Consider the following 11,353-nt stretch of genomic DNA (forward strand, 5'->3'; position numbering starts at 1 on the left):
AAATGACACACACACTGAAAGCTTCTTAGAAAAAGCCCCAAAAACAAAAGCCAAAAAAAAAAAAAGCCCCAACTCCTCAAAACAACACCAACAAAAAACCCACCCATTCCGAGACTCCATACTTTCCCCAGTTATAACCAGAAGTCCTCAGGATAAGAAAGGATAAATGTAAGCAGCTCTGGTGGTCTGACTCACAGTCAAATGTCCTTTTCTCTAAGCAGCATACAAAGCAAATGAATACTTTTGGCCCAAATCAACAGAATATTTAAGAATGTACTTGAATAAATTTTCTTGATTACAGCTAGTTTGCAAATTCTAGCTTAATACTGTCAGGTTTGCTAACAGTTTTTGAAACAGTTATTTCATTTTCTTTGAATTTACTGCTGTACTTCAGTTTTCAATGCAATTTGAATCATGAAAAACGTCTTCTATTTTAACAGTTATAATCTGAATCATTATCAAGTAACCAGTTCGTCACAAAATGCTGACTACTTTATTTCCCCATCATTTTAATTTCCATCTTAGAGGAGGAATTCAGTTAAACACAATAGAGAGATTTCTGTAATACAAGATAATAGACTACTACAAGAACAACCACCCATTTACAGTTTTTAATGCCTAGGTAATGTTCAAAACTGCATGTCTGCATTTTCAAAACCAGAAAGTACCATATATATATAGACAGAGAAGATCAACTAAGTAACAGTTAACAAATAAAAAAAGCTGTCACTGTCCACAGGAACCATGTCTAGTCACGTTTTCAGTCAGTCAGTCAGCTAGCTGAGGGTCATGTCACTATTTAGTTTCTGCAGAAAAAACACAAGTACAAAAATAGTATCAAAAAGCAACATACCTATTTTAAAAGAAAGATATTAAGACGATTGTTAAAACAGCATATAAATAAGGCTTTATTATATTTAGAAGAATAATATTAAACTTGTATATATGCCTCTAGCATTTAAAAGAAGTACATCTTCTGAGCAGTGTGTGAAGACAGAAATTTTTCTGTTGTATACTGTTAATAAAAAAAGTTAACTGCATCTTGTATCATGGAGTATATTTCAACTATGATAAAATACTTTTAGAAAACATTTTTACACAGAAAAAAATCACCATGAAATTTACATATTAAACCAGGATTTTAAAGTTTTAACTAAAAAAATTAACGCAAATCAGTGATGCAGGACTTTTTCAAGATAACAATAACCAAGTATTTAATGACAGAATGTTTTTCAACTTAGTAAGTAACTAAATGATTATTTAAAAACACCAACAGACATTTTCAGAAGGGAAAAAATGCAATGAACCCATCTGCTGTGCTTCAAAGCCAATCAGCAACAATTATAAAAGAGCTACAGAATCCCACCCTAGGTATCTGTGCATTTCTAATACAGTGCTATTTAGAAGCTCTAATTTCTAAAGGACTACTTGAAAGCTTCATGAAAAAAGTGTTTGGGGTGTTTTTCTAGGGGGTAGGTGGGGACTGGTGGTATTTAAATAGAACTACTATGTTGCAACGAAGACATTAAATCAGAATTCCACAACACATTCTTCTGATCGACTGACCAAATTCTTTCCTTCCTTTTCCATTTGGGCAACATAATTTACAGAACAGGCATCAGACAATTGCAGTGGGGTTCTCATGACAAAGCAATCCAAAAACCTGAGTAGACAGCACAATGTTCTTGGTGTTGACCAGCTTAAGATAGCTGCTGCTTTTAGCAATTGCCTAGAAGCAGCCATTGTAACTGTCTTCTCAAGTAAGATGGCTTGAAGTGATCATCTCAACCATTAATAAAAGGGAAGAATCTAACCCAAAACACCCTTACATGAGAACGTAAGAGTAGTCCAGAGGACCTGTATTGGTCTCCATTTCTGTAATTTCTCTGCTACTTTTAACTACTCATATAAACAATAGATTTTTTATTGACTTGTAGGAGAGCCAAGGCCTCCAAAATTCACTAGATGTATTACTTCAGAATATTAATACACGTGTTAGTATTCACATTCTGATAAACAAAGGTTGTTGTAAAATAATGTTGTTATTACAATCAGAAGTATACGTTGTAAGAGCATTATCAGTACCATACCATAAGAAAATTGTTTAAGTTACATTTTTAAAAATTTACCTAAGAAAAATATTGGAGAAAAAGCTTCAAAAAGTCAGATAAAAACTGCATTGAAATAGTATTTCATTTAAATTGAATTAATTTTCTTATACATTCTATTCAATTAACAGATCTTGGAGATTCTAATCAGAAAACTTAGAGAAAGGACTATTGCAGAAATCCAGTCACCTTGTTAGAGATAAAAGGCAAGCAATACAACAGGACTTTTGAAAGGATTTTATGTTTTTAAGAGGCAATGACTCCAGTGAAAACTCACAGAAGTTTTAGCCAAGAAGATTTCCTCCAGCTAAAATTCAAATAAAACAAAAAGTTAATGTTCTCACACCTTAAAAAAAAGAAAAGAGAATTCCATCTCCTTTCACATACACAAGTTAAAGCTTCAGTTGGAAGGAAAATATATGCCTCCAAACTACTGCAAAACTTGTCAGTCAGTCAGTCTGTCCAATGTCTGTCCTTACACACAGGGGTAAGCTTGATTTAAATGGGCAAGCCGTTTTAAATCATAGCACAGATGGAATCTTTCTTTTTATGTACTATTTTGTTTGAATTTGAGAAGCCAGCTGAAGGACAAAGAGAACAAGTAATTCCACCTATTCTAAGAAGAGATAGGCAAAAAGGCAACCTACTAAGACTCAGAATCAGGAACCAGATGTACAAGGTGTAACACAGTAAATTCAGAAAGCTCTTCTACCTGTGTTCCTGCACAGCAGTCATTTGCACCAGAAATACAGATAACCTGTCCAAAACAGATTTAAGGTGTCCAGCTTTGAACAACCTAAAGCTAGTACTCTATTATTTGAAACTTTACAAAAACACCCTAGGAAAGGACAAGATCTCTTGTGATTTTGCAGGTATAAAAAGACTGTTCTACAAATATGGCTAGGACCTCATCCAGCTTTCATATGCCATGAACACCAACTAATATAGTCTCAAATTGTCTTAAACATAGACCTCAATCCCACCACAACAGGCTCTGCAATTTCTTCTTCACTATCACACAATCCAGCTACACTTGATTTCTGAGAATCTAGATGACCCAAACATCCCTTTGGTTTCACCTGGCAATCTTCCCTGTCCTTCCCATGTCCTATTTTTATTTACCCCTTCCCTCCTTTGCCCTTCAAGGACAAAATTCTGCATCTTTATCCAACACCATCATGAGGGCATATGTTTTTAATGAAAGAAAGACACACACAAGCTGATCTCAGTTCCATTTTTTTATTTTTTTGCATGCTTTTTTCAGTGTTAGCTGATTCAACTCTTACGTACATAAAGTGAATATTGCTATGAACACCCATATCGAGGTGATCAACTGGTTCATATTTATTAAAAATTAAAAAAATATATTTTTACTGAAGTGTACGTGTGTATATGTAAGCATACACACACCCCACAAATCAAATTTCAAACTGTTAGCTAAAAACAGATTTAAAGTTTATCATTACATGTTCATATCTAACAAAAGACTTTGCTTATTGCTATTTCAAGTAGCTGAACTTCAGTTTAAGTAACCGTTCAGAATGGGTACTCACCTGATCAGTAAGTTCTCTGACGTTTGTTAGATTCTTCTGTAGGCGAGTCTGCCAACCTCACTTTAAGCCTGACACCGTTCACAATCTTGCCATGTAACGCAGTTATGGCATCACTCGCACTTGCTCTGTCTGCAAATTTTGCATAGCCCACGTTTTTTCCAGCCACAAGATAAACTTTTATCAAGTGTCCAAAACGACTGGGGGTGGAGGGAGCAAAAAAAAAAAAAAAAGATGATAATTTACAGATTTTGCTGCAACATAGATACCTATTATGCAATCTGAAATATATACAAGTAAGTAGCTGCAAAAACTATACTCTCATATGTATGCTATATTTTCTTCCTCTTCCAAGAAAACTCCTAGTTTTCATACTCCCTTCTCCAAAATTCCACTTAAATGAACTTGCTCAGTTGTGATGCATCTTTGAGAAGGTCTCACTGAAATGACTCAAAAAGCAAGTGCTAAAGCTTTGGGAAAAAAAGCCAGATTTCCAAGCCATCAGTAGATTCCTACAGAGTTCCTTAAAAACAAACAACATTAAAATATATTAAACCTGCTTGCTTCATACCGAAGCTACACAAGTGTCAAGCCCAGGGTGCATAGCCTTTTTCTTCTCCAGCATCTGATTAAGAAATCCAGTATATCAAACAGGTACGTTTTTAAATTCCACACAAGTGCGTATTGGTTTTTTTCCTCTCCTGGTGCTTAGAAAATGCTTTGGCTTTCCAAAAGACCTATTGCAAATGCCAGCTACTAGAAGAGGGAAATTTCTTTCTTCAAGAGTATACTAAAAATAAATAATACAAAATACTGGAGAACAGCTGAACTATAGATTTGGTTTAAAGGCAGCAAAAATTATCTCTCAAGTCTTTGGGGACTTAGTATGAAAGGATGGTTGGAACAATATCAGTAAGATGCCAACCATCAGAATGTCTCAGGATATATCAGAAAGAAACCTCCCTAAGTTACTGTGGCTATTTATCAAAATACTTAAATTCCTTACAGAAATACGTCCAAGAAAATGGTAAATAAGTTAGGCTGCAAGAACCAGAAGTACCATATTTTTTGGTAAAAAAAAAAATTGTTAAGAGACTACACATTTTACTACAGATTACATTAATCAATAATAAAGCTGCTGTACTGACAACATAGTGCACTGTCTTTTCTGGAAACAGCTTCCATGACAACAGTGATCAGTAAGTAGTAAGTGATCAATAGGTAACTTTCTTTTTGAAAGAATGGAACTCACCTTTATTCATAGATGCAATCTTATTTATTTTCAACATTTATATTAATTATTTCATGGGGTTTTTTTTGTCAGAGAACACATTTTTTTAAGTGGAGTCTTACCAGAACACATCCTCCAATACATTTACAGGTAAAGGATGGGGATGGAAAAGTATGAAAAGTCTTTCCTTCACAGCAGTGTCAGGTGGAACTTTCTTTTTGTGTGGTGGAAGCAAGGCATCTGTTTGGGGCTGAAGTAACTGTGAGCCAGAAGTTCCTCCAAATGCCTGATGAAACAAGGGGGGGTGGGAAATGCAAGTATAAATTAACCAATGGAGGGGTTTATTTTACCTTATTTATAATTTTTGTTCCTATCACAGGACATAAACAGGCTCTCCTAGTTCTCTATTTACATTGGTTGTTTCACTAAGTAGGACAATAACTCCAAGTAAGGTCAGATACCTTTATAGGGAATAAAAGTGAACAACCCAGCCAGAGGTACATCTTAAAAATGTAGCATATACAGCAGTTATAGAAAAAAGTGAGCAGTGTTCTTTATTGACATATCTAAGGCTTCTTACAACAATTCAGAAGAATATTTAACAGTATCCATTATATTAACTCACAGGTGGTGTTCTATACTGCTGAACAATTGCACTGTTGTTCCGCAACACAGACGACACGTGTGCTGTTACCAGCTGTGTTGCCATTTTTCTGATGAGACTGCAAGCAGAAGTGATAAGTTATTTTAAAGGAGGAGCTAAGTTACAGTAATCTTAAATTCAGGAAGAGAACATAAGTTTTAATGCACATCCGAAAGTATCTCTGGAAACCTGTGAACTCACGGACATAATGAAAATAAAGTCAGGCCTTCATAACACTCTAGACATGATCTGAAAGTACACAGGCTAGCTGTAACTTGCTGAAAACACTCATACATTTCTACATAGAGGCACAAAACTCTTCTTTCCTTTTTAATACTCTAGGAAAAAGGAAAAGTTACCTCTATAACACCCACTACATTTTGTGAAAGGTGCCTAAAAGGCAGAAGGGACAAAAAAAAGTTTCTCCTGTTTCAATAAAGAGCAGAGAGATTTAAATCAGAAGTTAGAACATTATCACATGAAGTTTAATTCCAGTTCTCATTTTCCAAAAATTTTTTCTTTTTTTCTGTTGCAGAAGAAAAAAGTAATTGTACTTTTTGCACAGATTCACAGCCCATGTTGTATGGCCATGAAATAGTAGGAATTATTGAAGAATGAAAGAAATACTCATTGCATTCACCTTTCTTGTAAACTTTCTTTTTTCCCCCAGTTTAGATCAGGCATGCACTTCTGAAGCGAGTCTCTCCAGTGTTCCTCCCTACTGTCCTCATTCACATCCCAGAATAGGTTTCACATGAACTAGATTCCTTTAGGATGAAGCCAAGCCAAAATATTCACTGCAGGAGCACACCTAAGCCACTCCAACTTGCAGCGGGCATTCAAATCACATGAACAGATTAGAGATGGTCAGAATAAAACCTGACAGCCTCCATACAGTGGGGGTATGAGATCCTCAGCACCCGACAGTTCTAGTCTACATACGCCCTTCAGAATGCTACTATTTGCAGTACTGCAAACACAACCACAAAATCAAGTAGATAAGTCTGGTTTTAATACAGAAACCTCAAAAACTCATTCCAGCTTTGTTATGTATTAGAGAGACATTTACAAATATTGGAAAATCTTGGATTTGACAGTGCAATTTACGCATTTTAGCCTTTTGTTTATCAAGAACAAGTGAGTTTCAAAAGGCTTATTCTAAGCCATTCAAAAACCCCAAAACACCTAAGTTTCAGAAAATACTATCCAGAAGTGTGAAACAAGGTCACAGTGACATTGTATTTATTTTAAATTTTGCTCTCCAAAACACAACTTGCAACCTTCTATCTCTATGTATGGTACTTACTCTGAGCTGTCACTCCCATCTTCTAGGAATATGACAGTTAATCGATTTCCAGGAGGATACTCAAAACCGTGCAATTTATACTTGGCATATATAGCTGATGCAGCAGTACTGTACTGAATCACAGCGTACCCTACAAATACAGTACACACAGTGTCAGTACGATGTGGGTAAATCCTAAGAACTAACTATGCTTGTATAAAGCCATATGATTATGAACATTAGTCATGGATGACACAAAAATTCTTAAAGACTTTAACCACACATTACATTAATTAATAGCAACATCAGTAGTATTTGCAAAGAAAACTTCAGTGGAATTAATTAGTGACAGATCAGCTATATTTATGCTAACTCGAAAAACTGGTAATAGAGCAACACTAGTGAAAACACATCTTCTTCCCTAACCCTGAATTAGGAACAAAAACATACAGTTCTATTTTTAATTGCAATTACCCCATCAACAGTGGATCTCAAGTACTGTTAAGTTACATTTTAACTCTGAATCATTTCCATTTCAAGCTTCTTGGAGAAAAGACCTCCCTCCACATTTTTCTCACCAGCAGCCAAATAGCAAGACTGAAACCAAAACAATCCTTCCAACACAAAATAAGATTTGTTCTGGAATTATTTAGTCCAGTTTACTCATGTCTGTTTCTACATACGGACACACCACCTCTCTCCCTCCATTTCAAGATGAAAATTCTAGATGTTCTCTAAACAATTCTTTCAACTAGTTGTCGAGTAATTTTTGAACCTTTCTCCATTTATTCTGCCCAAAACTATTAATTTGACCAAAAACCACTTCATGGACTTGATTCTGCCCTTCCTGAGATTCTATTATCTGAAATTAAAGGTATTGGGGTTATCTGTAAACAAGGTTCAAACTAAACTGAATTTCTGGGTTTATGCATCAGCGACAGCAGCAACCATTGATACATAAAACATTCTTTCCAACAAGTTACTGTATTTTGCAATATAAATGAAGTACAATTAAAAGGCATTCCCTTCATAGAAAGGAAAAAATAAAATCTTTCTGTAGTTTTACTCACCACTATTGGTATGAGGATCTCGCTGAACATCACAATATTCCAGTCCTGGGACTAGATCAAAGAGGGCGAAGAGCTGCTCTTGGACAAAGGGAAGCCGCGATACCACTGACAGACGCTTGGAGACTGACTCTTGAATTCTGCTCTCACTTTTTTCAAAGCTACAAAACTCGGGCTGCCCACCTCAAAAATCAACATAAAAATGATTAATTCAAGTCATCACAATAGCACACCTTCATTTCACACATTTTTCATTCAACTTTTAAAAGTAATCTAAGTCAATTTATACTTGTCTATTTCACCAATGCAGGTCACAAAAATAATTGACCAACTAGAGCAAAGCGAGTCATAAAAATATGAAACAAAATTCCTTGCTTGTTTCTAACTCAAACATCCAAATCTACTATTTAAGCCTCTACTACCTTTCCCTTCTTCCAAACTTCACTGTTACTTTGTGACCATACTCGAAGACTACAAATCATTTTTGGTATAAAAAGCTGTAACTTACAAAACGGAAGTGTATTTCCTCTTGGTTCTTGTCTCACGTTATTACTATAATAATCATGTTCAAAAGACTCAGATGACTTATTTTTAGGTTCAGCCAAAATGGCCCTGTAGCCTGAAAGAAACAATCACACATACAGCAACATCTCAGCACATGTGAATTATCTGACCAGATCTGCATTCTCCTAGGACCATACTTAGAAACATATTATCCAGAAAATCCACTAAGTGCTGGCTTTAGGAAAATACCTGATCTCCAGCTCTTGAAGTCTGCCAACATAATTGTGTTAAAGTTAACAACTTCCACACAGAATTACTCCTGGTCACATATTAAGCACAAGAGAGACTGACTGCTGTGAGAGTGACTGAGCACTGGCAAAGGCTGACCAGAGAGGTTGCAGAGTCCCTGTGCTTGAAGATTGATTCAAAGGCCATCTGTACACGGTTCTGGGCAGTGACAGTGCCCAAGTGACCCTGCTTGAGCAAAGTGGTTAGCCAAGATGACCTCCAGAGGTCCCTTCCAACTTCAACCATCCCATGGTACCTTGCCTCTGGAGCATCCCTGATATCTAGAATCACCTGAACTTCCATGCTATAACAGCAGTTCATGCATGTTGTCTGATTTCTTTCAGAAAAGCAAAACCTAGACAAGTATTATTCTCAGGCTGTCCAACTGATTTCATTTTAACCTCATAGTAAAAAGGAAATAAGATTTAACTAAGTAATCTCAGACTCATATCCCTATGCAAGAACTGTCAGAAATATGATTTTTATAGAACCCTTATGATAGATATGATGTAGAACCACCACATATATTACTGGAGAAAAAAAAAAAAAAACAAAACACACCCACACAAGAACAACAGAAAAATCCCAACCATGCCCACATACCAATTTGTATCATACGTGTGATAAAGCAAACACTGAACAGGATATTGTTGTTAAGATTCCCCAAAAGCCTTTCTTTCACTGGGATGAGAAAGCCCAGTTCCCTCCATCTCTCCTCACAAGTCATGTGCTTCAGCCCCTGACCACCTTGGTGGCCTGCCACCAGACTCAAATGCATTAACACCTTTTGGGTCCTAGAACTTAAATGACAAATGCTTGGTCATAAAGCATACAAAGTCTTACTTGCAGTGTGGTCCTGCAAGAATGTATTCAGATGGCTGTTCTAAATGAATATTACAATACTATTTTTTCTTTGCCATAGAACTTTGTCTCAAGTTGTGCTTCCACCATAATTTACCTGCAAGCAAAACTAAAAGTTAAAGCTGATTGGTGATACATGCTTATTGCAAAAACTTGAAAAAAAAGTCAGTCAGATTCTTACTTCGATCACACTCTTCAATTGCTCGGGCAGCTTGCGATGGTTTTAAATACCTCACATAGCCCAAACCTTTACTTTCTCCAGTAGTCTTGTTTTTAATGATGCTGCAATATTCAATGTCTCCATACATCTAGAACAATTAAAAAGCACATTAATTCACAATATTTGAAAATACATTAAAATTCTATGCATTAAGCCCTTCTCATAAATAAAGGCAATTTAAAGTAACAATTAGCAAACAGCAAATCAGTACCTTAAACTTCTCTCGCAGATCTTCCTCTGTATAGCATTTCGGTATCATAACAAAGATTCGTGTAAGCTCCTCATCTTCAACATCTCGGTGGCTTCCAGAAGCTCTTGACTGTGCAATAAATACCTAATGTAATAATTACATAGACATTCATTACTGAGGAAAGGTCCTTAACCACATATCAACAAGCAAAAAAAATAGTTTGTTGTAACAAGTCTTTGTATTTATCTTTCACAGAACATAGCTTTCCCAACATGGAAAAAAAAACCCAAGTCTAATCACAGATACATCTGTGACAAAAGACCTACAAATGTAATATACCCCTAATTGTTTCCCGAATCAGACAGAGGCCAGCAGTAGTTTACTACTAGGAATAACGAAGAATGGTCAGGAATATTGAAGTCTGATTCAGCAGCACTGCCAATGTCACAGGTGGCATGCGAGGTAGCAAAAAATGCATCACTGCAACAGGCCTAGTACAGCTGTAGTAACAAAAAAAACCCAAATAAACAAACAAGCAAAAAAAAAGGCAAACAAGCATACAAACAAAAAAGCCCAGCAGCCTATTAAAGCTTTGCTACTGCAGTTCACTGCTCAGACCGGCTGAAGTCTGCAGGTCTAGTGCTCTACAAAGGATTATAACTTCTCACATCTGTAACTGTTACAATTCTTTTTATTTATTGAAATAAATATCATCACAGACATTCATCCCAGAAGATAAACAGGCAAAAAACAAACAAGCAAACTAACCCAAAACAACCAAATAAGAAAAATTCAAACAACATTCAAAGTATGCCACTTATGCAAAAGCAGCAACTGATTTCACAGAACTCTTCAATTATTTTTCTTATAGTCATGCAGGGGAGTAAGGAATACAACTCTGATCTGTTTGGCTTCTAATGATAAGTTCTTCAGGAAAGATTTTACTGACTCAATAGCTTTTTCAAACTAAACATGTGGAATCTTCTTCCACTGTTCAAAGTCATTCCCAGTCCTTGAGGAATACGAAAACAATTCAAGAGGTTGAACGCTATCAGTGAGTTCCATAGATTAAAAAAAAAAAAAAAGCAATTGCTTTGAAAGAACCGTGCACAAGATAACCAACATAGAATACACCTGCAAAGACAGTTCTATTTATCCACACTGATCTTGCTTACACCACTTAAAACACACTGTTCACCGAGATTCCATCAAGCTTAAAAAAAAAAAAAAAAAAAAGCTGGTTTCCAGGTACCGCATTTTCCCTAGGCCTGTTGCAGCTTATCCCACGCGTGGGAACTTCGGGCCAGCGTGGGGCCACCAAGCCCGCAAGCCCCGCAGCCGGAAGCCGCCCCGGTGTGGCCGAGAAGCCCGACACCACCAGCCCCGCACGCACTGAGGGAAGGCCA

The 11,353-nt window shown here is 36.3% G+C and overlaps 1 protein-coding gene across 1 annotated transcript; it reads right to left on the bottom strand.

The window, feature by feature from the left end:
• Window positions 1-3,665: 3,665 nt before the first annotated feature.
• Window positions 3,666-10,115, bottom strand: RBM45 (RNA binding motif protein 45). The gene is given in 8 exon segments (XM_010161718.1): window positions 3,666-3,858; window positions 5,012-5,175; window positions 5,515-5,611; window positions 6,839-6,968; window positions 7,888-8,067; window positions 8,393-8,503; window positions 9,719-9,845; window positions 9,969-10,115. Coding segments are annotated over 8 exon segments (1,149 nt in total).
• Window positions 10,116-11,353: the final 1,238 nt, after the last annotated feature.

The sequence above is a fragment of the Eurypyga helias genome, unplaced genomic scaffold (genome assembly GCF_000690775.1).
Source record: "Eurypyga helias isolate BGI_N326 unplaced genomic scaffold, ASM69077v1 scaffold35021, whole genome shotgun sequence".
NCBI classification, from domain to species: Eukaryota; Metazoa; Chordata; class Aves; order Eurypygiformes; family Eurypygidae; genus Eurypyga; species Eurypyga helias.